At 35.4% G+C, this 27424-nt stretch overlaps 4 protein-coding genes across 9 annotated transcripts; 2 read left to right on the top strand and 2 right to left on the bottom strand.

Moving 5' to 3' along the window:
- Nucleotides 1-1439: 1439 nt before the first annotated feature.
- Nucleotides 1440-3727, top strand: LOC107612922 (uncharacterized). 3 transcript variants are annotated; one of them, XM_016314711.3, is made up of 11 exons: nucleotides 1440-1619; nucleotides 1703-1787; nucleotides 1861-2057; nucleotides 2137-2219; nucleotides 2318-2363; nucleotides 2476-2532; nucleotides 2627-2681; nucleotides 2759-2859; nucleotides 2955-3018; nucleotides 3118-3251; nucleotides 3373-3727. In XM_016314711.3, the coding sequence occupies exons 1-11, from the start codon at nucleotides 1563-1565 to the stop codon at nucleotides 3544-3546; spliced, it is 1053 nt and encodes a 350-aa protein (XP_016170197.1). In that variant the 5' UTR covers nucleotides 1440-1562; the 3' UTR covers nucleotides 3547-3727. The 3 variants fall into 3 exon arrangements, with proteins under 3 accessions (XP_016170197.1, XP_020964244.1, XP_088352485.1); XM_088496359.1 differs by having other exon boundaries at nucleotides 1495-1619; nucleotides 1830-2057; XM_021108585.2 differs by having other exon boundaries at nucleotides 2955-3251.
- A 1-nt stretch (nucleotide 3728) lies between these two features.
- Nucleotides 3729-7501, bottom strand: LOC107612924 (RNA-binding (RRM/RBD/RNP motifs) family protein). 3 transcript variants are annotated; one of them, XR_015896166.1, is made up of 6 exons: nucleotides 7104-7497; nucleotides 6825-6974; nucleotides 6022-6090; nucleotides 5750-5931; nucleotides 4540-5206; nucleotides 3729-4401 (listed from the first exon to the last, which is right to left on the bottom strand). XR_015896166.1 is itself a non-coding variant. In XM_016314712.3 (5 exons), exons 1-5 carry the CDS (start codon nucleotides 7269-7271, stop codon nucleotides 5029-5031), a joined length of 747 nt encoding a protein of 248 aa, XP_016170198.2. In that variant the 5' UTR covers nucleotides 7272-7501; the 3' UTR covers nucleotides 3729-5028. The 3 variants fall into 3 exon arrangements, 1 of the variants encoding a protein (XP_016170198.2); XR_015896165.1 differs by having other exon boundaries at nucleotides 3729-4450; XM_016314712.3 differs by having other exon boundaries at nucleotides 3729-5206; nucleotides 7104-7501.
- A 17184-nt stretch (nucleotides 7502-24685) lies between these two features.
- LOC107613623 (histone H2A) lies at nucleotides 24686-25495 on the top strand. Its single transcript, XM_016315713.3, has 2 exons — nucleotides 24686-24987; nucleotides 25077-25495. The coding sequence occupies exons 1-2, from the start codon at nucleotides 24778-24780 to the stop codon at nucleotides 25317-25319; spliced, it is 453 nt and encodes a 150-aa protein (XP_016171199.1). The 5' UTR covers nucleotides 24686-24777; the 3' UTR covers nucleotides 25320-25495.
- A 204-nt stretch (nucleotides 25496-25699) lies between these two features.
- On the bottom strand, nucleotides 25700-26523 carry LOC107613624 (organelle RRM domain-containing protein 6, chloroplastic). 2 transcript variants are annotated; one of them, XM_016315714.3, is made up of 4 exons: nucleotides 26366-26523; nucleotides 26218-26286; nucleotides 26045-26151; nucleotides 25700-25818 (listed from the first exon to the last, which is right to left on the bottom strand). In XM_016315714.3, the coding sequence occupies exons 1-4, from the start codon at nucleotides 26400-26402 to the stop codon at nucleotides 25768-25770; spliced, it is 264 nt and encodes an 87-aa protein (XP_016171200.1). In that variant the 5' UTR covers nucleotides 26403-26523; the 3' UTR covers nucleotides 25700-25767. The 2 variants fall into 2 exon arrangements, with proteins under 2 accessions (XP_016171200.1, XP_088353022.1); XM_088496896.1 differs by lacking the exon at nucleotides 26366-26523 and having other exon boundaries at nucleotides 26218-26359.
- Nucleotides 26524-27424: the final 901 nt, after the last annotated feature.

A 27424-nucleotide genomic window follows, 5' to 3' on the forward strand; every position in this document is an offset into this window, starting at 1 on the left:
AGAGAAAATCAAAATTATACAACACAGTGAGTAGAGAAGACTGAATAATAGGGTTAGTGTTTTTTTAATTGGTAAAATTACTAAAAAACCCACCTATGTTAGAAATAAAGTAAGGTTATCTAAAAAATTTCAAACATTCGGGAAATTATCGGGGATGGGGCAGGGATCCCCGCTCGGGTCCCCGCACCTGTCTCGAGGGAATTTTGCTCCCCATCCCCATCCCCACGGAAAAAATTTCCCACCAACGGGGCCCCATTCGGGGTGGTCCCCGCAGGGATCCCCGCCTCCTGAGGATTTTTGACACCCCTAGGCAGTACCATTAAATTTTACGTGATAAATTGATAGAAGAACTTCATGTGTCCACTGTTTATTATCGTAAAGAACTAAATTTGTACTTTTTTTTTTTAAAGACTAATTCGAGATCAAAATCTTCAGGGACCTACTTGTTACTTTACTCTACTTAATATTTATGGGCTCAGAAACATTTTCACGGATCAATTTTGTAGTATTAATTTGAATGATTCAAGGTTCCATAGATCTTGATTCTTTCTCTTTTATAGGCTTATTTTGCATAATAACCTTTTTGGACCTTTCAATGTTGTTTTCTTGTGAACTTTGACTTAGTTCAGAACAAATACTATGATGAGTTTGAGGTTCTGCAATGCTGATTAGATTGAGAAAAGTTCTGTGGTCGGCACATAATATATGCATTTAAACAATGTGATTTTATCACCGCCATCCATTAGAGAATAAAAAAATTAAACCGAGTTTCATGAGAGTAAAAAAAACAGCTCCCAAGATGACAGTGAAAACTGCGTCTCTTAGATAAAAGATTTAAATTCGTATACCATTTATCTACTATTATGAGGTGTAGATAATAATGTAAGAGAAGTTTATATCTCTACAAAAAACTAATGGTAACTATGTTTACATAACATGTGTACTAAAAGAAAAATCAAAGTAAACCGATTTCCTCATGAATTAAATTATAGTGATCCAACCTATGAAGTTGACAACATTATACTATTTTAGTGAACACGCGGTAGCTAGGACAACACAGCACCCACCAAATTAAACCGCAACGATGCACAAACGCCTTTAATTTTGTGTCTCATATTTCCAATACCAGCCTTTAATTTTGACAACACTTTGATCCTGACACTTCCATGGTGCCACCGTGGCCAAACACCTCACACTAATCACATTTCCTTCTACGTCTCTCTAACATAAAATGACATAACATTAGATTAGATTAAATTTAAATAAATAAACAATATAGTTGCACGAAAATGAAAAGCACAAAAACCACATACATATATGTCAAAAGAGAGAAACGGCTATGGACAACTATTAATTAGGACCAAACACTAGGATCCAACTCCAAACATGCGTCAACTTTGATTTGTACTACTGTACGGTCGGTGGTGCTGTCGGAAGATATTATACACACACATATCATGTGGAAATTGAAATCTGTGTTTTCATAAAAAAGACTATAAAACACTGCTGCTCCATTTGAATTCAGATATCAGAATATTGCTTCCTGAAAACAAAAAAAAAAAATGACTAGTAGTTGTCTCAGTGCTCTTTCTCAAGCCATCCACAAGAAGCTCCACCGGGTTCCTTTTCTTCTAATTTCAAGTTTTTTTTTTTAATCTTAATGCTTGCTTTGTGTTGATGTAAATATGTGTGTGTGTTGCAGGCAGTAGCTAATCCGTCGCAGAGGCGCAACTTGTTGCAGGAGCTATTTGCAGATGTAGCTTTAGAAGTGGATGATCGGGCGAAAGGTGAGTTAGTTATGGAAATTTGAAACTGTACGCGTATTATAGTTGATGATTTTGAGTCTCCTGGGTAGAACAGATGTAATAGTGAAAAAGGAAGAAGATGTTATATCTCCTGCAGAGGATTTGATTGAAGGTCCGTTATGTTTCTATGATGTTCTTGCTGAGTATTTTGCCAGAGTTCCAGAGACTGGAAAACGTATTCTTGAAATGATTGTTCAAATGTGGACCCAATCATTTGCATCCAACATATTTGCCCTCCTCTTCCACAAATGGGTATGTCTTGCCTTTCATTTCATTTATAGATTGTTGCGCAAAATATATATATATAAAACTGGTTCAAACATTTTTGCAGTTATTTGAAGTTCAACTTGACAATTCAGAAGTTCTGCTTCGCTACTCAGCTGCTCTTGTTCAAGGTGCCACTAATGTTTTCTGGTATGTATGATGAATCTTTTGTAGATGAAGTGATGAACAAGTTAGTTATGCTTATTCCCTTGTAACTTTAAAAATATTTATTGTTTGTTTATGAAAAGGATTGACATTCAAACACACACAAGGCGTTTCCAGTCTCTATTCCGTGTAAGAGTCCTATAGCCAAATCTTATTAATGTTTCGGAAAAAGTTTTGGCCAATGATTATTAATCTTCCTCTTCCTCTTCCTCTTCCTCTTCCTCTTCCACTTCAAGATCAGTACCTTCTGCAAGATGTTACATTGGTCCCCAATCAATTGAATAAAATCCCAGTTCAGGTCTGATGAGATCTCCTCAGAGTGTTATTTATCAGTAGAACTATGCTCACCTGATATGGATTTAGCGGCACTTAAAATTTTCATTGAATTCCAGGCACAACGAGATATGTATCTTTTGCTTTCAAGGTTCATGCTCTTTTACAATGCAGGTAGATATTATGTAGACCGGATTAGCCTATGAATAATTGTCCAAGTCTTCTAAAAAGGTTGTTGGTTCTCTATGCAGCTCACAAAATGGATAGCTTTCTGAAACATTGTCCAACTTTTCCAAATGCCTTCTTGAATGGTGGCCCGGCAGATATATTTGTTACAGAACTTACTGATCAGGTACAACTTTTTGTGTTTGGAGTTGTTCTCTGTACCAATGTAGAAATGATGATGTTAGCTACCCTACTGATCTGTGGTTCTGAAATTATTTTCAGCTTCAAAAGTTGAAGGTGGAACCAGTACTACTGCATTACCTTTCAGAAATTAAGGTCCTTCAGGGTACTATGGACTATAGTTACCATGAAATACTATACTCAAAAAATTCTTATCTCGAACTAACCCCCTTTTTATTTTATTTTTTTTATCAATATTGTACAGGCATGGAACTTAGAATGACTACAAGTACAAGACTAAAAACTTGTTTGTATAGTTTCACTTCTCCTGGCGGTCTGATGTATCCCACTAGAGCCGTTTGTCATACGGCCTGGGAAGCATTGGATTTGCTCTTTCCGGTAAGTGGCAAATGCTGTTATTCTCAACCTAGGTTGTATTTTGACAGTTAACTAAAATAGTAGGAGCTAGATGTTTGCAGCCTAGAAACATTTGACTTAGATATTATAAAATGGCACTCAGGTTGGACGATACCCTCGGCATCTTATAAGTTTGTTCTTTAGATTGTTATATCCCTGGTATTGGCCTTCCACTTGCTGGAACTTGGTGGATTTTTGCATTAAGGCAATCCTTTACTCCTTGTTGAGGGTATTATTGTCCTTCTGGGCAAAGATTGCCAAGCCAAAGTCATCTTAGACCATCCCCATGCCCATGAAGTTTTTACAGATGAACTTCCAACTTTGAATGCATGCCAACAGGGAAACGCAAGGGGAAAAAGGGTCTCTGAACATTTCCCGCACGCACTATTATCATTAATGATAATGATAATTCATGTACAATTTTACTCTATCAGCAATAAATCTAGAATTCAATCCAACTTCACAAAGCGGGGATTTTTTATAAAAGGCACGGAACTGCAATTCGTTCCATCAAATTTACGAACAAGTTGTCGGTTACTCTCTATATGACTACGAACAACAGGTTATAATTACATTGAACAAGATAATAAAAAGGCGCTAAGCTTTGTAACAATTATATACCTCAAGTCCTAACTGCTGCAAAGTAGGAGCTTCAAAAAATCAACTTAGCAATCCCATATTTAAGAACAAAACACTTGTATTGGGGATGATTATTAACTAGAACTGGCCGTCGATGATCATATCCTTTGCTAATATATCGGCTTGTACAAAACCCAACATGGGAGAAATATGCACCAGGTTATAATCCCTGCACTGCAAGTCTTTCCCACACCCAACTTACATGCCTTGAAAACAGAATTGTTCAACGACCACTCCAACCATCACTAAGAGCAAGCACTTCCCTCTTCCCTATGTAACATTCAGTTCGAATACTGATGATTGCATATGAAATAATTCGGAACAAAATGTAAACAGAACACCATTTAGACAGCTTAACCTTGAATGCAGCAGGATCTACATAAATGCTAACTCCTGCAGCAAACCTATCACGGAAGGCTCTATCTATCTTTCATCTGTTGAACTATCTTGACCAGTGCACCCAACCAGAGAACAGATGATAGATTCCATCCCACTAGATAGTATGTCAGAATTACCAAACAGTCAAGAGAAAAACAACTTCCCTAAAAGATACAGCCAATACAGGTAAGAAAAACTCAACATGGTATACCATCATATAAAAAAATTAATAGCACAGGAAAAATGATACTACCAAGAGAGATTCAAGGAGCTTTGTCATTCTGGGGGGAGGAGGCAACAACAGGGAAAGCTACCTTCTTTGATGATTCCACAGTTACAGTCTAATCAAAACACAAAGCAGCAGACAGCAGTGGGAGAAATCTGCAGCCTTCCACATTTTGAAGCCAAAGCTTTCTTTGTGCATGGATAGACGAGATCACAGATTCCACATCCATACTTGCTGAATAAAAATTGATTAAAGCCAATGAAAGCAAGCCCGACTGCATATTACATCCTGACTTTGTTTCTTTACCCACATTTCAGTCGTAGTCAAGAAAAATAAATATTTGACTACAAAAATCCCAAACTACATATATCAACGGAAAAAGTTCACTCTAGAAGTTGTCCTTCCCCTTTTTCCCCTAAAAGCATGGGATAAAGTTACATAAGTAGGCAGTGTTCCATCACCAAGCCCCAATAACCACAACGGTAATACCAAGAAAATATAACACGGGTAATTTCTTCAGTTTAATTGCATTGCCTCTGAATGGTACTTCTCCAAATCAGCATCAAGATCTTCCGCAGATACCTTCTCGCCGCCACGACCTCTTCCACGCCCTCGACCTCTTCGAGGAGGGCCACGTCCTCTACTTCCACCACCACGTGGTCGTACTAATGGCCCTCCACTTCTCCCTTGTCCACTGTTTAAAAGCCAAAATACGTGTAATAAGCTTTAAATAGATCAAAAGCATTGCCAAATCAATGATATAGACCTTCAAATTGGATTATAAAAACAATGTCTACAAGATATTTCATGATAAAAAGCATCACAAAAGATTTAGGTATAATTACCAGAACTAAAATTGAGTATTCACCGATCAAACTCATATACACAACAGGATGCATGCTCTAAGGTTTTTGTTAGAAGATCCAAATTTCAAATATGAAATGGCAATCTTTAGTGCGAAGTTAATATAATCAATGCAATCCTTCAAGGTAATGCCAAATTCGGAACAATGAACTACATTTACAAAAAAGGAAATAATTTAATCAACACAAAACAGGACATAGTGAAGCTTTGCAGCATGGTAAAAGAGAAACCTCGAAATACAAAAAATCAGTGCATGCACATCCCATAACAACAGTCAGTCCCAGCACAATAGAATCATGAATGCCTAACTTCCAAAAGTTAGATTAAGGACAACCCAAACACCAATGTACAGATTCATTAATGAATTACATACCTTCTGGGAACTACACCCAAATTTCCAAAACCTCCATTTGCAGCAGGAGCAACAGCTTGTGTTGTGATGTTCGTTCCAACAATCTCTACCTTCATTGGTTTCCCATCCAGTTGCACGTTGTTGTACCTCTTCACTGCAGCTACAGCATCAGCTCTCCGCGAGAAGACTACTTCCGCTGTACCCTATGGAAAAAGAGTATTTTTTTTTCTAAACTATGGCAGGACAGAAACAATTGATCAGAAGGACCAAAATATTCCAGCTGGACTAGATACCTTCGATCTCCCACTCCTGTCGTAATGAACAGTGTGCCGTTTCAAGTCACCAACTTCAGAAAATAATTCCTACAATTATTTGAAAAAAAAAACAATAAATACAGAGTGGAAAAACTTCAACAGGAGATAGAATGAAATATAGCATAAACAAAACACATGCAGGCATGATTAGAACAACAATGAAAGTAAGTTCCTGGTGTTGTATGCATCGTCAGTGATAAACTTGGAAACATCATTATTTGTAGCTTTTTAAAGGATTGCGAATACACGTTGTTGTAATTCTTTCCCATTCATTATGTTGCACCAGACGTTGACCTCAGTGTAATTAATGGGAAAGGAAAAGATATGATAAGAAATATTGAAATAATGACTCCTTAAAATAGTAGTCCAAATCTGTGTTTAGTGTTTTTATATTGAGAAAGCATAGCAATTAAGCTCGCTATCAGATGTCCCAAGCTGATAGAAATATTCGATATTATCACTAACCAATAATCATGCATACATGAGTTTGTAGCGGTTACAATTAGAATATGTGCTTCACGTGCTTTTATCTCTTTAAATACATAAAAAGAGTAGAATAACAGAGCCAATTCAAAATCAAATTTCACATATACAAGCAAAGGCATGGCTAGGAAGTGTTCTTCTACATCCCTTAATGTAATGAGAGAGAGAGAGAGAGAGAGAGAGAGAGAGAGTAGCAAAACAAGCAACGTCAAAGGCTTCAAATTCAAAAGTCAGAACACCAAAGCGCTCTGCTTAGGAAACAAAGATAGATTATTGAATATCAATAAGAGATGGCTCACCTTGATATCATCGTTAGAAACACCGTAATCCAAATTCGAGATGTATAGCTTGGTCCCCGTTTCAATCGACGACGCTCGACCACCCTGCGCAGGGAAAGCTCCCACAGCCTGATCTGCATACAGGTCGTGCTGCCACGCTGTCTCCGGCGCCTGAAAACATATAAAAACGAAACCAACAAAAGGTTACACCAAATCACCTTCGCGATCTGAATCCCATAAACAAAAAGATTCGAAAATATTCAAATCGAACAAAAATCAATTAAAAATAAAAGTAAAAACCTTAGCGGTGGCGTAAGGCGCAAGACGGTTGGCGGCGCGGTTTGGGAAGCGGCGAGTAGGTCCGGGTCCGGATCCGGGTTGGCGACCACGGCCGCGGGATCCGCCTGATCCGGACTTCTTGTTGTTCTTAATGATGTCGTCAAGGGTCATATCGAGTGCCGCAGACATGGTTGCAGCAAAGATTAGATTGGATCTGAAGAGGGAAAAGGAATGGAGGAGGAGGAAGGGAGATTAGGGTTTCCTCGAAGGAGAGAGAGAAAGAGAGGATAAAATGTAAGGAGGTGCCAGCTGGGGGCTAGAAAAGCGGAAGGAAGCAGAGACTAAGAAGGAAACAAAGTCAAAATAGTGAAAGAGAAATATACGCGGTATAATTTGCAGCCGTAAAATCTAAGTCGGTCTCATCACTTCTTCCGCCCTTTATTGGATTAAAGAAATAATTTTCCCTTCAAATAAATAATAGAATATGGATTATGATTCTAATTGATGAAAATATATAGAATAAAATTACTTCAATACGATCCTGTGATATGAAAAAAAAAAAAAAAAAAAAAACAAACTTTCATCTATACAATATAAAAAGAAAAAATAATATTATATATATATATATATATATATATATGGCATTGAGATATGAATTAATGTTAAAATAGATATCAATTAATTTGATTTTTAAAATATTTTTTAATTTGATATCTAAGAGATAATAATATAAGTTAAATTGATTCTTGTCATTATTAAAAACCTTTTGTAATATTAAGAACGTTGTTATATTATAAATTTTACTTTATACATCAGTAATTATCAGTAATATATAAATAAAAATATAAAATAATCAATTTGATTATTCTCTTTCAAGAGATTCCATGTTAAACAAATGAATTTGCTACCATTTATACAATTTCATATATAAATAACCAAAAAAATTAGTGAACATTTTTTTTTAATAGATTTTGATAATGAATATAATCGTCTAACAATAAAATTCAATAAATCGCTCTTTCCCTCTTAACTTCTTTTAGTTTAAAATATATTTTTAATCCATATTTTTAAATATTAATAACTAATTATTGTTTAAAAATAATAAAATTATATTGACCCTTTAGTATTTCTCTAAAATTATTTCCTAAAAGTAACAAATAAATAAATAAATAACGCAAAGAAAGGAAGACAAAAAAAATCGAAAGTTAGAAATAATCTATAACCTCGAAAGCATTCCAGGGTTGAAGCCATTCTGTGTATGATTGTTTATTCTTCGTAGCCACTTAGCAATGAGCTATATCAATTGCTAATCATTGAATTAGTGAAATGTTAGCTGTCCAGTTGTGGTGAAGAACTTCTCTAATATTCAAAAGAAGATCATTGTCTTCTGTCGACATTGTATTGATCTCTTGTTTGATCAATAAGAAGGCCTCTAAACTATTAGTTTCACAAATTCTTTCTCTGCTCTCACACTTTTACGTAGTACAAGTCTTTTTCAGATTACAAAGAATATTTGCCACTGTTCACTAGAATGTTACCCGAGAAACCTATTCGCCATCGCCCATGCTATTATGAATTAAACTGCCCAATTACCCTAAAGTCTTATCTCATGTCGTAAAGCAAAGGTTAATCAGAGATTACGACAAATCTAAGGCTTATACAATAATATATATAGAAAGAGATAATAATTCTAAAAGCTCAATGAAAGAATAGAGCTCAAAGTCGCATAAAGCGAAATTACAAAATGCATAACATTCACAGTCGACAACTAAATGCGTAGGCACAGACAGATCAAAACATAATATATATATATATATATATATATATATATATATATATATATATATATATATTGTAGATAGCTCCAAGATACACAAGGTAATAATTGAATTAATAAGATATATATATATATATAAGTATGAAATACCAAAAAGATGATTAGTCACAGCTTGCGGAGTTTAGGCCGGCTAGTCAAACAGAAATACAAGAGTTTTGGAAGTTTAAAACAGTTTATACAACTTATCTCTCAAATCAAGCCTCTAAGGCCATAAAGTCTAAAAATAAAAAGATGAGAGAATACCACAACAAAAGTAAAGTAGAATAAAGCATATGAAAGACCATCATCCGCTCTGTCACCATATTCACAAAATTTACCGGGGTGGGTTGTGACCTGCATCTAAAAAGCAACAACAATATATGGTATGAGAACCGGAGGTTCTCAGTATGGTAACAGTACCCAATATATAAGATGTAAGGTTTCGGAATGCCAAAGGCAATCCAAGAACTTCACACCAATACAGATATTCAAGCTTAACGAAAATAAATAAATTAAACCATAAACCATAAACAAGGTTATCTAAACTTAGTGGATTTCTAACTAATACTAGTCACACCGTTATATCTCACAGCCTTCGCCAACCTAACCTCCGTGCGATCTCATCGCCACCGCCTCCCGATCCTCCTCAACGCCAGTAAAACACATTTAATGCAACCAAGAAAAACACAAGTAATATACATATACAGCAGGTAGTTCAATTAGCATATAGACATATTATTCAAATAGGAAAAACTCAAGTAATCAAAGCAAGCAAGCATATAGAAGATGCATATGATGAATGTCTATCCTATTTGGCTCGTGATATCACTTGTTGGTTCAAAATGCCAACTCGACACATGCCCGGGATGTCGCCTTTCTGCCACGACCAGGGTTATAGTGCCCTGCTCACTATTACTTTATCTTGTGCCCCGCGAGTTACAGTGTCCGGCACACTCTTTCGGGTTATAATGCCCGAGTTCACTCTGACAGTAGAAAGGTTATGTGAGCGGGAGACTGCCACAGCCCTCACATCTCAACATAGGCGGGAGACTAGCTCGGCCCCTACGCCGGCACCGCTACCTCAGACAAGCGAGAGACTGCCACAGCCCTTGCCAAAGGAGCATAGCGACTTTCCAAATCAATGTATGTTACGTGAGCGGGAGACTGTCACAGCCCTCACATCCGAACATAGGTGGGAGACTACCACAGTCCCTACGACAGAGAACAATGCATGTCACAATCACATAATCCATCTCAGAGGCCACTACTCACAGCACACTTCCATTCATACTCATTTCATTAACCATAGTCATTCATTTTCAAATTCCCTTTTTCATCATCCATTATCAATCCTCAAGTTCCTCAAATACGACTTAATCATTCTAAATCTCAAAGTCTCGTCAAAGAAATACCTCACCACACCACATTCACTACTCTCATTCACAAACCTTCCAAAGCCTAAGTCACCGTCTTCTAAAACTCGTATATAAATCTATTAATCTCAAACGTAAACCCCTCTATACTAGTCTTAGGGCTTAATTACTATCCACTAGTCTTAAGGAGAAGTTGAAGAAGTTTGGAAAGGTAGAGAACCCTTAAAATTGAAGAAAACACATTTTCAGCAAAGTAGGGGTCATGCGTACGCGTAAGCCACGCGTGGGAGTGCATTATGAAAAGGTCACGCGTACGCGTGGGTGCGTTTTTCTTTGCTCGCGTCGTGTGCAGGTGGTCGCGTACGCATGCAGCATCAGACCCAGAAATTAAATGCTGCAAAATTTCAATTTTTTAAACACCAAACTTTAAACGCTCATAAATTCCTCTACAAAACTCCGTTTTCTACAAACTTTATATCAATTTAAAGCTCTTGAAACCATGTTTAATTTAAAATAAAACCTAATTAATTTTGAAAACCGAGGCTCAAGTTATAATTCGCCAAAATTCATCAAAACATATTTTTACCAAATTTCACAGGGTTTTCTATTTTTCCAAAACTCAAAATCAAATCAAAACATTTACAACCATAATTCATTACCAAAATACTACCACACATTTACCATTATTCCTGAATCATATCACAAATATTTTCACACCTAATCACTCAATTCATTCTCAATCCCCATTCGAAAACTCCTCAATATGTTACCAAACCTCATACTCCTCATCATTCAACAACACCACCACCACACACTACAAATTCTCATCAACATTTAACACCAAACATCAACAATAACCATCATAATTCATCAAAATCATCATAATCATAAATAACACTATTACTCATCATTTTATTATCATAATGCATATATCACACATTACCACACTCCATATCATCTTCTTCATCATCAAACAGAAATTCACATACATATAATTAATCACACACCAACATCATTCAATCCTATCTTAGGGTCAACTATCCTAAGATCCAGAAATATTACATATTACATAAAGGAAACCGAAATCATACCTTAGCTGATTCCCAAAATGCATCAAACACCAAAACGAAGCCACAAAGCTCGATCCAAAGCCTCAAACTAACTCCAACAAACACCAAAACTCAATCTAATATCACATAACATACAAATATCAAACCTAGGATTCACAAAAATAACTAAACACAAGTGTTTAGTGAGACCTTACCTTACCCAACGAGATTAGGGACAAAATTCAACAATATTCCAATGTTAGATCACCCTTATACAAACAAAATCACAAAATCTACTAAAAAATGCGAAAATATTAGGGCTGAAAACTAGAGCACAATTTTAGAGATCTTACCTACAAAACTTATTTAGAAATGACGGGCTTGGCAAGAGCGACGCGTGGCCGCAAACGACTCGTCAATCGGAGCTCCGTAGCTCAAGTTATGGTCACGGGAAGAGAGGAGTGAATAGTGACCAACCCTCACATCTCTTCTCTCTCTCAAGCTGCACCCCCTTCTTCAATTTAGGGTGGAGATGAGCTGAAATGCTCATTTAATGAGCATATATATGTTGGACCTTCGGCCCGATTTGAGCCCGGTCCAACCGTTAGCAGTTTTAGCCCGTTTGGTCCACTTTGGGCCAAAACCTTTAAGATTAGTGTCCGGCTTTCAATTCTAAATTATTTTTGTCCTTCAAAACAATAAATCAACTTTCAAAAATCTTATTTTTCTCAAAATACGGTACCGGACAAACTAGAGCTGATACTGCCGGCTTAAACTCCGGTACATATTTTTATAAAAATTTTCCACAACAGATACATTTTCTAACTTAGAAAAACTCATTGAAATAAAATTTTACCTTTTTTATTTTTAAAATATTATTTTTATATTTTCAAACCTATTTTAGACGATTAAATTATTATTTTATTAAAGCGGTTAAATCGGTTCTTACATAAGCAACCAAATCCTACAACTTGATGGCCTTCCAATAAGCTGGCATCACAAGTCACTTTAGTTGCACTTGAAGGAGGAGTTTTCTAGGTATTGATTAAAGAGGGCATGATATGATTCTATTGAGAGGAATTTGATTGGAATAAATCACGAACAGCATGCTTAATGAGCATAATAACCTTCTCTTTGCTCCAAGAATCATGTTAATTAAAAATGTCAATATTCTTATCTCTCCACACCCACTATATTCCAGTTGAAAAAATAAATTCACTCTGCTTAAGGTTTTTGCGCATTAGGAAATGCAAGTTTGAGTTGTTCGTCTTTAGACTCACTCCTAAACTCTTTTAGATTTGTTGAGATTTTGGACAAAATCTAAGATAAATGATTCACAGTTCCAATTGGGATTTCATCACCCCAGCAAAGTCACATGAGACAATTTTTTCTATAACACTTGAGTGCCACAGCCGAAGCCAAATTTCATTTGTAGCCATTCATGCTTCTTTTTTAACGACCATTTATAACCATCTCTAGCTGTGTGCATCTTTGCAGAATTAGCACTCCATAATTAGCCAGATTCAACCCCTGCTTGATTGTTATTTGTTAAGATCATACATAGTTTATAAGCTCTTGTTTAAGTTCTTTTAGTATAACAGTGTACATGTGAAAGGGTGTTACGGTAGAAAATTTTACTGATAAAAAAAATATTTATTCAATTATGTATGAAGAAGTAACAGCAAGTTCAATGAAATAGTAAATTGACAAGTACTAAATAATGTAATAACAACAAATGAAGTCATAAAGGAATTAAGGAATATAAGTTCAGCTGCATCTCAACCACAGCAAGCATCCATCAAGGAACTTGGAAAAGAAAGAAGAGGTTTAACAATCAGAAAAGGGAGTAGCAAGGAGAAGAATAGAAGGTTCAGAGAATTTGTCATCGGGTACAGGGAAAGAGAATTTACCACAACACGCCTAAAGAGTATATCCTTGCAACCTCCCGTTAATAACCTTCTCTCTAGCACTACGCCTTGATCCCCACTCATCCTGATCAATTGTCACATGTCCCGTATTTGTAACTAACTCAGTATTGCAATTTGTGACGCCCCCTTCATGCACATCCCCTTTTCATTAATAACCATAACATTACCCTCCTCTTCAACTATAACCTTGTTCTCAAGGTTGAAAGTGGGGTAAACACGTCGAAATTTGTCAGCTTATTCCCAAGTAACCTCAGCACTCGCGCCTTGCCCCCCACTAAACCTGAATTATTGCACTTCTTTCCCATCCTTTAAGATTGTTCTAGTAGCCAGCAGTTGGTGAGGCTCAATGATGAAACCAACTTCAGTGGAGTGAAGGGGCATTGGCAAGTAATGATCACGCTGCTCACCACGAAATCGCTTTAAGGAGGAGAGGTGAAAAACATCATGAATTCTAGTTTCTGCAGGTAGTGCCAAACGATATACTAATGGGCTGAGCTTGTGACTGATTTGAAAGGGGCCAATTCTATATCTTTCAATTTCATTGTTTCTCTTTTTGATATTGATCTGTCACCTTATAACTCGGTCTTTATTGTGCATTATAAGTTATAACTCGGCCTTAATTATCATTCATTCTGTAACCGACACCTTCATTACCGACTTAATGACTATTATTCTGACTTAATGATCAACGGTCATACCATCAACTCTATGCCTATAAAAGGCACCTATTTCTATATACACTGGAGATTTTTTATACATTATATATTCATAAAATTATTATAATATACAACACATGATAACTTCTATTTCATGTCTTACATTCTATAGTCATAGAATTATTCTTCTACCTCTTAAACACTTACTGACTTGAGCGTCGGAGTGTCTTTTGCAGGTACCCACCCCGTGTTCTCTTTTTGCCGACGTATAACTCATCCCGACGTGAAGCTTGAAGACATTCATCGACGGACGAGCTATACACCGGCCAAACTCAGCGAGAACTGATATTTTTAATTACAAATTTTAATTCAAATCATTATAATTTAGGTATTAAACTAGTTTTTCATTCTTTTCATGGCTTTATATATTTTATTTTATTCTCAATTTATTCATCTGTATTACTTATTTTTTTTATCTTTTATTCTATTATATGTACTTGCATATAAATTTTTGAAATAAATTGATTAATTTATGAATTTAGAATATTTTTTTTTTTTCAGAAATAGTAATGAGAAAATATTTTAAATCCAATACATAGTTAAACAAATGCATAAAATCTTGCATCTCACATTATATCAAAATTAAATTAAAAATATATAACAAATTTAATTATTTTAAAAATAAATAAAAATTATAAATTAAGTTTTGATTATTTTATATAAACATACTTTTTATATACAGATTTAATTTTTCGAGTATTTATATATAATTCTAGTTTTAAATTATAAACACTAGTATGTCATTAGACATTAATGTGTCAATTGATTTAGTCTTTATTATTTAATGTGTATACAAATAAATAAAAAAAATTAGTTAGGATAACAAGTTATCTATAATTTAATTAAAATATTTTAAGTCCAAAGTTTAGAAATATTTTTTTTTATAAATTATATATAATGAATAGTATTTTAAAAATTTATATCTCGATATAATTAATAATGTTCAACAAAATTTATTTTAGCATACATATTTTTGCCCCCATTTTTAAAATTTTATGGGTCCGCGCTGCCTACTTCCAACTCCAAGTGCCTTCCATGCTTATCAGCAAAGTGCTTCATAAACTGCTGTAAGCGAGAGATATTAAACTTGAGGTGATAAAGGAGTTGATCTCTAACTTGTAGCATATCCTACAAAGATTGCTCACCATCTTGGCAGAATTCATACCGCACCAAGTTGGGAGGGTCCCGACCATACAAGGCTTTAAAAGGCGACATTTTTAGTACTGCTATAAACGCTGGTGTTGTACTAGAACTAGGCCCATGGAAGTATCTCAAACCATCTTTGTGGGTTGTCAAAACAGAAGCAACGTAAGTATATCTCCAAGGTCTTATTTACAGCTTCACTTTGCCCATCCGTTTGAGGATGATAGGAATAACTCATCGCCAGACTTGTGCCTTGCATCTTGAAAAGTTGCTACCGAAATCGATTGACAAAGACCTTATCCCTATCTTAAATGATGGAATGGGGAAACCCATGCAGTTTAACCACAATTTTTATAAAAGTCCCAGCAACCGTTTTGCTACTAAAATCATGCTTGAGTGAAATAAAGTGAGCAAATTTGGTTAAATGGTCTACAACCACCATAATCACAAAAAAACCAACAGAGGGAGGTAAAGCAGCAATAAAATCCATACAAATATCCTCCCAAACTCTCATATGTATGGGAAGAGGCTGCAACAACCCCATAGGAAGCTTCGTCTCAGCCTTCACCTGCTGATAAGTAGTACATGATAACACGTAGCTACGTATCTGACATTGCATGTGAGGCCAATAATAGGTCGCACAGATTCGGTCCATTATTTTCGCCACACCAGAGTGCCCTCCCACTGCACTGTCATGATATTCCTTCAGAATTGAATTGATTAAGCTGCTGGTTTGGGGAATCACTACCTGGCCTTGCCACAAGAGAATCCCATTTCTCAAAGCATAGTTTGCATCATTCAAGGAACCCTATATGCAATGTTGTACAATGGCATTGAGACTAGCATCTTGATCAATTTCAGTATTTAGCTGGTGCAGCCAATCAGACTTTGGTGATGACCAAGCAGCAAAACATGATCTAGAAAGGGCATTGGCAGGAACATTATCCACTCCGGGCTTGTAGTGGATCTCGAAATCATATCCTAGCAGCTTGCACAGCCACTTATGTTACTTAGGAGTGTGCAGATTCTGCTCGAGTAGCGCCTTAAGACTTTGCTAATCTGGGCAAATGATGAATTACTTCCCCAATAGATAATGGCAGAATTTCACAACGGCCTAAGTGATGGCATAAAATTCCCGCGTGTAAGCTGACTGGTTATGCATTGTTGTTGATAATTTCTTAAAAAAGAAAGCAATGAGGTGTTTGTTCTGTGTCAACACCGCACCTATGCCAGACCCGAAAGCATTAGTCCCAACTTTAAAAGGCAGCTCAAAATTTAGCAAAGCCAGTACTGGTTTGGAAGAGATAGCTCTCTTGAGATTTTCAAAAGCCAAATCAGCTTGAGCACTCCAATTAAAAGCATCCTTTTTTAGAAGATCAGTCAACAGAGCTACAAGAGTAGCATACCCTTTAATGAAGCGGTGATAATACCTGATAAGATCTAAGAACCCTCGCAGTTGCTTAAGGTCTTGTGGTTGCTTCCTGCTAAAGATTGTCTGGACTTTATCAGTCTCCATGTGAACCCCAACCCCCAAAATTGTATGACCTAAATAATCAACTTCATGAGTACCAAACAAACATTTAGACAACTTTGCACACAATTTCTCTTGCTGTAACACTTGAAGAACAGTTTCCAAGTGCTGAATGTGTAGCTCCTAAGATGTGCTATAGACTAAAATGTCATAAAAAATACCAACACAAATTTCCTAAGATACGGGCGAAACACGTCATTCATGAGGCTTTGAAACATGGCCGGCGCATTTGTTAAACTGAATGGCATCACAAGCCACTCATAAAGGCCTTGATGAGTCGGAAAAACAATTTTAAAATGATCATCGGGTTTAACCAAGATTTGGTGATAGCTAGAGTGAACATCTAACTTAGAAAGTACATGAGCACCAAACAGCTCATCTAACAATTCATCCACGGTTGGAATTAGAAAACTGTCTTTGATCGTAATATTGTTCAAAGCACAGTAGTTAGTACAAAATCTCCACGTCCTATCTTTCTTTTGCACCAGCAAGATTGGAGATGCAAAAGGACTCTTGCTAGGCTGAATAATCCCCTCATCAAACATTTTCTGTACCATCAATTCAATTTGGGTTTTCCTACTATGAGGATACCGATATGGTCTCGCCTTCACAGGTTCTGCATCCTTAACCAAGGGAATGCAGTGGTGATGAGCTCGTTGTGGTGGTAAGCCCGAAGGTTTAGCAAAGACATCAACATACTTAGTCAATAACTGCATCAACTTAGGGTCCATATAAGCTAGCAGTTGTGAGGGTGATTGGTTTTCCTCTATTAAGTTTGTTAATTTAAAGTAAATATTTCAGCTACAGCATCAGTGTTGATCAACCACTTAATGTGATGGAATTGAGCACAACCTGCAGTTCAGTGTTTAATTCCTTTGCACAGTGGTGAGTTGTCCATTGTGCATAAATCGCAAAAAAGTTGCATCATAATCTACTATATGGGCATTCAAGTACTTAAGCCATGTAGTGCCAATAACTAAGTCGCCTCCCGCCACATGCAGAACAAAAACATCAGGGATCGTAACAATGCAACCAGCTAGATCAACCTCTAAACTCCCAATGCAACCTTCCACTGGCAGAACATCGGAATCACCAACCACCATCTTGAACCCTGGTGCTGGCTCCACTGGTAAGTTTAAAAACTTGGTAATGCAGGGCTAAATAAAACTATCGGAACTACCCCCATTAAGTAAGGTCTGGACCTCTAAGCCATTGATAAAGGCTTTAATCCGAATCATGGCTGGGCCTTCAGTACCATGCATTGCATTATAGGATATGCTCAATGATATGTTGATCCAACACCTACAAGCTTGCGGTCTCATCCATAAACGTATCCGTTGCCCCCCCGGGCATCGTCTCATCCCCTAATTCAAGATGTAATGACATGAAGTGCTGATTGGTACCACGATGGCTCGCTGAGAATTTCTCATCACACCAGTAGCATAACCCTTTCTCCATTTTACTTTGGACTTCAGCCAAAGTAAGTTTTTTTAGTGGAATTTCTGGTAGTGTTTAGTAGGGGCTATTGTGGTGGTGTAGGAAGGAGTGGAGGGAAGGAATGGCTTGTATTAGGCCGCAGAGTAGTAGCGACAGCTTGGTTAGCAAACTGAGGGCAATGGGTAGCCGACCCTGTAGTATGACGTGGTTCGGGGGTAAATTTATCCTCATACAATCTCGCCAAAGTCACAGCACACATCGAACTTGGAGGACATTGAGCTTTCACTTCCCGTCGAATAGCTTTAATCCACTTATAAAACAGTCCCTAAGGGCATCAGGCGGTTCAATCTGAGTACGATTAGCTAAAGCAACAAATTCGGAATAATACTCACTCACCGTTCCATGTTGTTGAAGCCTGAAGGGCAATTCCCTAGGAGACTCGAATAATGAGGGTCCGAACTCGAGCTCAGTTGCTCTCTTGAGTTGAGTCCATGAACGGAACTGTGTCGCTCGCTGTGATAATTGAAACCATAGAATGGCCGATCCCGACATTTGAAGCGCTGCTAAACCGACCTGTTCTTCATCGGGAACTTGGAAGAAATCGAAATACTGATCCATGGAGAAAATCCAACCCAAGGCATCACTCTCATCAAATTTTGGCAGATCGAAGTTCACCCTTTGAGATTGCAATCCCGCGCGAAACGGTGGGTCCTCGGTTGAGCTCGCACCATTTGAGAACTCATGAGAAGGATAGCTGCTGATTCAATCATCTGGTAAAGTTTCTTAATTAATATCTGCCTCCATGCCTTTCATTCTCGTGTTGTCCGCATAGACATGGTCAATGAAAGCACCAATGGAAGGGTGTTGCAGTAGAAAATTTCACTGATAAATAAATATTTATTCAATTATGTAGGAAGAAATAACAGCAAGTTTAATGGAACAGTAAATTGACAAGTACTAAATAATGTGATAACAATAAATCAAGTCATAAAGGAATTAAAGAATATAAGTTCAGCTACATCTCAGCCACATCGAGCATCCATCAAGAAACCTGGGAAGGGAGGAAGAGGTTTAACAATCAAGAAAGGGAGTAGCAAGAAAAAGAATAAAAGAATATAAGGTTCAGATAATTTGTCATCAGGTACATGGGAGAGAATTTACTACAACACACCTAAAGAACATATATTTGCAACCTCCTGTTAACAACCTTCTCTCTAGCACTATGCCTTAGTCCCTGCTCATCCTGATCAATTGCCACGTATTCTGTATTTGTAACTAACTCAGTATTGCAATTTGTGACGCTTTCTTCATACACTTCCTCCTTTTTATTAATAATCATAACAACACGTCATCCAAATGTGATTGTCCACGGTGCCAAACATCACCCAAGGTAAGATCATAGTCTGAAAATATGGTCAAAGAAAATTGCATGAGCTAAATATCCATTTCGGCCAAGACTTAAACCTAATTAATGAATAGAGTTTTCATGCACCAAACAAAACAATCTTTAAATTTATCCATGGTCTTTATAATATTGTGCTGAATTTCTAATCCATTGCTCAAAATTTTTGGAGACATTTGGTATGCGTTTTTATTTTTATTATTTTATGTATTTAAAATTTGGTGGAAAAAAAAAAGAGAAAATAAGACGAGAAAGTAGAAAATTGAATTTTATTATTTTCTCTTTTTCTTTCATAAATTTTTTGACCGCATAAAATATTAAAGATAAAAAAAATACAAACTAAATGTACCCTTAGCTTTCGTGCTCATTTCCCTTTCTCTCCCTCAGCAAATATTTTGCTAGCATGATGCACACCCAAAATAAAAAAAAATGTATGTTATTAATGGATGAGATTATAGATAAATAAAATAACAATGTTAAAAAATAACCTCTTACTATTCAACATTTATTTTTCATCACTGCATATAAGCAAACATGAAATATTACGAATAAGTATGACAATAAAATAGATAAGAGCGGATTTTTAACCTATTCAATTTTATCCGGCTTTTTTTAGACAAAAAAGTTGTACCAACACTATTCAGGAGCTGTTGTAATTTAATTTATCCTTGCAGTTTTGTGAGTACCCACCTCATCACCTTTAATATTTAATATACAAAATTAAATTTTAAAATTTATAAAACAATAATTAAAAGAACTAAGATTCAAACAACATATTATAAAAACAATATCTTTTTGAGTATTGTGTTAATTTGTTTAGGAATAAAGTACCAATATGACTTCTGTCTATTTGTTCGAATGATAATGCGATCCTTGATAAAAAAAATAAAATCCATTTCGGCTCCTGACTCTATACTTTCTCTGACAACACGAACCTTCTATCACTTTTGCCATCAAGGAGCAATGAAACTTGTTGATGTGTCTCGTTAAGCTGTTGAGGTGGAGGATTAAGGTGGTGAACTAGATGTTAGGTGCTCACGTGATTTGTTAGTAAAGATAGGAGCCTATCTATCCTGTTTTATGTGAGCACAAATAACATTATTTTGCTGCCTCCAGAAGATGTTATTAAATGATTCTAGTCGTCTCTCTCTTTGTTTCATGTTTGAAACCCCGCAGAGAGTGTGGGAGTGAGGATGAACTTGAAGAATCTTAATGCAATCTCATAAGTTGTTCTCTACCTTGTCTACTTGGTTTAGGCACTGTATATTCACTAGGAGTATTAGATACAATGTTAGTGGAAAGTTATGTGTTGGATGGAGTATAAGACCTTGAATAAAGGCCAATGATAAGAGGATTATGATGCATCACAGAAACTGAAACAAATGTGAATGTAGATAGATGGTGACCTAACAATTGAGTGCTTCGTCCTTTATGATGTTGTATTGGCTCGTGGGGGTGGAAGGTTTAAGTTGATGATCAATAAACTTAGCTTATGTATCATAAATTTAGTTAGATGTTACAATAAAATAGTATGATTTAATTGTGATTCTGATTACAATCTTTGTTTGGGGAGTAATAAAAGTAGAACTAACACAACTTTGACAGATATAATCATAAACGTATTCACCACTGCATTCATAGTAGTTACGGCAAAATTGGTACTCTGACTATTTTTCTCGACTCCCTGAACCTGTATAAATCATTGTTCATATATAATCAATTAAATACCTGGGCATTTTATTTATAGATAATTAAATCATTAACTAAAAGATAATGTGACACTTAAACCCCAAACCTTTTCATTTATAGGACAAATTGAACTCTAAAGTGATTATACTTGTGTGGTGTTGATAGAATCCACTCATGCAATATTCTCCTTGCTAGCTTTTCTTTTCTTCTCGATCATAGACTTTCAATTAGGATCTTTAGGGGGATTGGAGCAAATTTTGTAGTAGTGGCCCTTTTAGCCACACTTATTACAGATGACTTCAAATGTCTTCCTAACCTTTGGAATGCATCTCTCCCTTAAACAGGATTAATGATTCTCTTCATCTTCGAACGATGAGCAAATTTTTTAATTGGGAGAGATAATGATTTAAGTGAATTAATTGGTATTCATTATTTTTTTTCCTGTTGACTAGTTTGATGCTCTGTGAATAGGCTGATTTGATAGCATCTATTGTGAGTTATCTATGAACAAAATTCTTTAACCTCATCCCCATCGTAGTCATGGCTACAACAGTATAAAACAAAGGGAGAGACGACTATAATCATCAAATAACGTCTTCTAAAGGCAGCAAAACAATGTCGTTTGTGCACACATGGAACATGATAGATAGACCCGTGTCCTTTCTAACAACCCACATTGACATCTAACTAGGGGTGGCAACGGGGCGGGTTTTTGCTCTACCCGACCCCGCCCCGCCTTACAATAACCCGTATAAAATTCGTGGGTAGTAAATGGTTGAACCCAAACCCGCCCCGCCCCTATAATTATTAAAATCTAATAAATAAAATTAAATTTCAAAATTTATATAACCATCATCACATACATAACAGAAATTAAAGTAAAATTTTAAATATGATACAATATTATCAATCATTTTACTAATTATTTTATATATATTATACATATTATATATTAAAATTATATATTATATATATACCGGGGCGGGTAGTACCTAAACCCAGTTCCGTCCCGCCCCACTAAAAATCCGCCCCGAGTGGGTAGGGAAAGGGTCGGTACTCGCGAGTTCGGGTGGTGTTGCCATCCCTACATCTAATATCCATCTCACCACCTTAATCCTCTACCTCAATAGCTTAATAAGACACATCAGCAAATTTCATTACTTCTTGATAGCAAAAGTGATAGAAGGACCGTGTGGTAGACGGAGCACAGAGTTAGGGACCGAAATTCATCGTTTTTTTTAGTTAAGAGTCGCATTGTTATTTGGGTAAATGGACACGGGTCGGATTGGTACTTTACTCTTTCTCTAGTAATTATATTTTTTTCTTACAAGTATGTGTTTGAATCTTAACTTTTTTTTATCATTTTTTTTTATGAATTTTCATGTTTATTATTATTATACCGAAGTGGATAGGAACGGATTTGCAATAAACCTGCCCTGCCCCACAAGAAAACCTATTCCCAAATAAGAGATAAGATATAAAAAATAAAGATACAAAACTTAGTGTTATTTTATTTTGTTTAGTGATAAATTAATTGTAAGAAAGAAAAATTATAAAAATCGAATTTATTCTTATTTGTTTTTATATGCAAATTTAGAAAAAAAATACCATAATAAAAAATATAATAAAAAAACACAAAATACACTATTTGGCGAAGACAAAGGCTTCTTTAGAAAATCCTATCGAATAAGAGCACCCACAATGGTAGAAAAATTGAGTTATTGTTGTGAACAATTGAAATTGAGACTTATTTTATGCATTGGAGTAACAATATTTGGGGTCCTTGCTCATTTCAAGAGGTAAGAGAGTCATTCTAAAGAGGGACTAGAAATAACATACAAATTTATTAGGGGTGAGTACGAGTCGATTTGGTTCGGGTTCAAGGTGAAATTAAAATCGAACCGATCAAAATATAATTGATTCGGATTTGTATTTTTTGTGTATGTACCCGAACCAAACCAAACCGATTAAGAATGTATTGGTTCGGTTCGGATAATTGGGTACCCGATAACTTTGAAATTCATAAAAAAACCAAATTTTATCTTAAAAATTCAACAAGTATAATAAATATGTAACATCAATATAAATAATCTAAACATGTTAAACACCAAATACATTAAAAACTAAACTCATTAAATTCCAAACATATTAATAGTGAATAATCTCACTAAAAGCCACTAAAAACCATATATATATATATATATATATATATATATATATATATATATTTGTATTTTTTTTATTTAATTAATATATGATCGGGTTCACGGGTTAGTTCGGGTTCCGCATCCCCAAAATCGATACCCGAACCAATTACTAACAAAGGCCATTGGTTTGGTTCGGGTTGGACCCGATTACCCGTTGGTTTCAGAACCAATTTAATTGGTTCGGTTCGGGTTCGGACAGATAATCGGGTACCCACTACCCGTGCTCACCCCTAAAATTTATAAGTGTTATTATACTTTAAACAAATATTTAAATAAATTAAAAGTAGTAGCAGATATTTTAAATAATAGTAAATTTTATTATTTTTTATAAATACTTATTTTTTCTATGCTATTCTTGAATGCGACAGGTCAAAAATTAATTTGTTGCGTTTTTTAGTTTCATTTAAGAGTTTGTTGTTGACCAATAAGTTGTTACATGCACAAGGCGGATTCGAACCCTGACAGTTGATTAAGCGGACTAGCGAGCGAACTAGTAGACCAACCCAAATTAGTTTTTCTCTATAAATACTAGTTATACTCTTGTCAATTTTTACAATTTTCTTTTATTTTCTCTGATATTGATTATGGGATCGTAGAACTCGAATCAACTCAATTAGTTTAATATTAATTTTAAAAAATAAATTAAATATAATAATATATACATCTTTATCACTTAACCAAAAAATCTTTCAAATTACGATAATTATTTAAATTTAAATTAATGATGTAGTGTCTTTTATTATTATTATTATTATTATTACATATTTATAGTATTTAGAGAATTTTTTAATTTCTTTCAAATATTTTATAAATTTTATTTTTAACCAGATACCCAATTATTCAAACAATCTAACTCAAATTTAATTGGCTTAAGTTCACTCATAAATAATCTCAAATCAGAACTAATTTATACTAGTTAAAATTTAATTGGTTCGATTTTCATTCAACCCCAAATCTAAATCAATTCAAACCGTGAATATCTCTCCTGCCTAATGCATGAATTGATGAAAATGTGTTACTAATTTTAGTTTAAAATTTAAAATCTACAATTTTTTAGGTTTCCCACTATTGAAATTTTGTGACGCGGTCAAGTCTGAATTTGAAAAAGGAGAGAAAGAGCCCAAATCCAAAAGGAAAAATTTCGAGGGGGATTCGCACAGTGTCGAGGTCCCATTGGTTGATTTGAAAGCGCACGGATCGACATAGAAATAATCTTGAACCGTAGATAATATCCAATCGAACGGTCACTTTCCACCGATTGCCACATCCTCAAATTCGTCAGTGTCAACGAGGCTCAATAAAACCCGCCTATCACCATTCCTTCACCGCTCAAAACACTCAAACACACAAGTCTCGTTCTCATTCTCTCACAATCTCTCTCTTTTTCTCCGCAAAGAATCTGCAATGGACGCTGCATCGAAAGTGAAGAAGGGTGCCGGTGGCAGGAAGGGAGGCGGCCCAAAGAAGAAGCCAGTTTCACGCTCCGTCAAAGCCGGTCTCCAATTTCCCGTTGGAAGAATCGGACGTTACTTGAAGAAAGGAAGGTACTCTCAACGTGTTGGAACCGGTGCCCCTGTCTACCTTGCTGCCGTATTGGAGTATCTAGCAGCTGAGGTAAAATAAAACCCTAACTTTTATTTCTCTTTCGTTATTTTAAAGTTTTAATTTTTAATATTGAAATGTGCTTGTTTCTTATTTTTTAGGTGTTGGAATTGGCTGGAAATGCTGCGAGGGACAACAAGAAGAATAGGATTATTCCAAGGCATGTTCTTTTGGCTGTGAGGAACGATGAAGAATTGGGGAAATTGCTTGCTGGTGTTACCATTGCACATGGTGGTGTTCTTCCCAACATTAACCCTGTTTTGTTGCCTAAGAAGACCGCTGAGAAAGCTCCCAAGGAAACAAAGTCACCCTCCAAGGCCACTAAGTCTCCGAAGAAAGCTTGATTTGGGTGTTTAGTGTCAATATGTGCGTGTTAGATCCTTAATATATAACTTGTAACGTGAAAGATCGTGATGGGTTTGGATTTTGGAACAACATTTATGTAATTGTTATGTTTGTGTCTTATGTTTTAGCATTTTTAGCCAATCAATAGAGAACATCCAAGTTTATTAGTTTGCCATATTTCTTTTTCTTTTCCAGCGCATAATGTTAATATTTTCGCGGCTTGCTGTCTTTTAGCTTAAAGGGTTGAAAATGCTTCGTGGTTTTATGTTTCCGCCAAAGCACATTTTGAATAATTAGCTCCATTTTGCGTATTATGGTATTTGAATTAGAAAATTCACATATTCTCGAGAAAAAAGTTTGACTCAACACCTGAAAGCTATCTGATGCAAAAGGATTATCAAACTAATATATAATGGAAAATTTATACAAGCCTCTAACATCCCACGATCATCTAGTGTCTTTAGCTGGTTCAACGAAAATAATCCTTCCTGCAATTATCTGCACCATGAAGAAATTTGACACGAATTAGGGCAATTAATTAAAATCATGTATATAGCAAAAAAGTATAACAAAGTTAAAGTAAAAATAGAACTACTTTGGAGTTAAACCTAAATGTTGTATTGATGTCTAATGTACATTCAGTGCGGCATTTAATCAAACAGTGTGGGTGCAAAGTGATATACACAAGATGAATTGGTTAAGATTTGAAGAGGGAATGAATTACCCGGCCATTCATGGCTTTGATAGCCTTGAGTGCTTCGTTTTCAGATTGGTAGGAAACAAAACCAAATCCTTTGGTCCTTCCAGTTCTGGAATCCATCACCAGATTCACTGCAACATCACATTAGATGAGACTGGTAGAGAAAAATGGCGAGCAAGAGAGTAGAGGACACACACCTTCGGTAACTTGTCCGAAAGGAGAAAACAAGTTCTTCAACTGGTCTTTGGTAGTGTAAAACGATAATCCTGCGAAATCAAATATGTTCAAAGCTTTGTTTATTAAGATTACCATAGGAAATTGGGTGAAAGAGAGAAGAAACCAAACTGCTCACGAACAACTTCGTCCCTATTCTTTGAGCCATCTCTACTTTTCAGTTTCCAGTGCTTCCAAGTTTGCCACAAAAATGAATACTATTTTCGGGTTTCCACCGTATTTTTGGCTCGACAAGTTAAGAATAGATTCTATATGAGAAAGTCATAAATGCGTAAGTGTTAGTATTACGATTAACTAGTAAAAAACACTGGAAGGTATCTAGTGTTTAATCTAATCATTTATTATTTTTTCTCTCTTATTTATTTTTTGGTCTCACTTAAAGAACCAAAAGTAAAAAATCACACTATATCTTGTCAATTGTTAAAAAAATTGGAAAGGATCCATTTTTATTAACTAGTATGTGCTCTTAGGATGACACATAATAAATTTAATGTTAGTGAAAAATTTTAATTTTTTTAATAAATATAAAACAAGTACATATTTAAATTTTTTATATTTCTAATAAAAAACTTTTTAATTTATAATCTTAATATGTGTACAAGACAAATAAATCCAAAAAAATAATAGCAAGTATAATTTCTGTGTTCTAAAAAGAAGAGGTAGTTATTTATTTTTGTCCAATTCTTCGTATGCTTCAAGTGAAAGAAAAGTAATTGGTCTTAAACTAGACTAGGTCCTTGTCTGGGCAAAGAATGTTTCCTACGTTTGACCTCACTCATCTACTCATTTTTGTATCCATTTCTCTCAGTTATGTGGTTTAGATTCAAGGTTGTTGTGAATGAATAAAAATCAGAAAAAAAAAAAAAAAACTCAATCTCATAAATCAATAAACATATTCCTTTTAATCAATGTTTAATCACAGAATTAATCTAAACTGTAAATGGTGGCTACAACTGCCACACTATCTTCAACTCAAATAATCGTTGAATTTATTATCAATTTATCATCATGTGATTTAATATGGTTCTCCATAACAATTATTTAGGAAATATTAGTAAATAAAAAATTCAACAATAATGAATTACTAAAATAATGAAAGGCATTGACAGTTAATTAACGGTTCTAGCCTCTATGACTAAGAAATATGCAAAGCTAGCTGGCAATGTCAAG

This window comes from Arachis ipaensis, chromosome B8, assembly GCF_059453495.1.
Source record: "Arachis ipaensis isolate K30076 ecotype BB chromosome B8, ASM5945349v1, whole genome shotgun sequence".
In the NCBI taxonomy this organism is placed as follows: domain Eukaryota; kingdom Viridiplantae; phylum Streptophyta; class Magnoliopsida; order Fabales; family Fabaceae; genus Arachis; species Arachis ipaensis.

What these genes read in the sequence shown, in the direction of transcription:
- LOC107612922 (XM_021108585.2), top strand. Translation starts at nt 1,563, where the DNA reads ATGACTAGTAGTTGTCTCAGTGCTCTTTCTCAAGCCATCCACAAGAAG. An exon ending in GGTGCCACTAATGTTTTCTG is followed by an intron (nt 2,220 to 2,317) that starts GTATGTATGATG and finishes GTTTATGAAAAG; the next exon opens with GATTGACATTCAAACACACA. An exon ending in TTACAGAACTTACTGATCAG is followed by an intron (nt 2,860 to 2,954) that starts GTACAACTTTTT and finishes AATTATTTTCAG; the next exon opens with CTTCAAAAGTTGAAGGTGGA.
- LOC107612924 (XM_016314712.3), bottom strand. Translation starts at nt 7,271, where the DNA reads ATGTCTGCGGCACTCGATATGACCCTTGACGACATCATTAAGAACAAC. An exon ending in ACAGGAGTGGGAGATCGAAG is followed by an intron (nt 5,932 to 6,021) that starts GTATCTAGTCCA and finishes CTTTTTCCATAG; the next exon opens with GGTACAGCGGAAGTAGTCTT. An exon ending in TTGGGTGTAGTTCCCAGAAG is followed by an intron (nt 5,207 to 5,749) that starts GTATGTAATTCA and finishes GCTTTTAAACAG; the next exon opens with TGGACAAGGGAGAAGTGGAG.
- LOC107613623 (XM_016315713.3), top strand. Translation starts at nt 24,778, where the DNA reads ATGGACGCTGCATCGAAAGTGAAGAAGGGTGCCGGTGGCAGGAAGGGA. An exon ending in TGGAGTATCTAGCAGCTGAG is followed by an intron (nt 24,988 to 25,076) that starts GTAAAATAAAAC and finishes CTTATTTTTTAG; the next exon opens with GTGTTGGAATTGGCTGGAAA.
- LOC107613624 (XM_088496896.1), bottom strand. Translation starts at nt 26,332, where the DNA reads ATGGTAATCTTAATAAACAAAGCTTTGAACATATTTGATTTCGCAGGA. An exon ending in TTTCGGACAAGTTACCGAAG is followed by an intron (nt 26,152 to 26,217) that starts GTGTGTGTCCTC and finishes GTGATGTTGCAG; the next exon opens with TGAATCTGGTGATGGATTCC. An exon ending in TCAAAGCCATGAATGGCCGG is followed by an intron (nt 25,819 to 26,044) that starts GTAATTCATTCC and finishes TTCATGGTGCAG; the next exon opens with ATAATTGCAGGAAGGATTAT.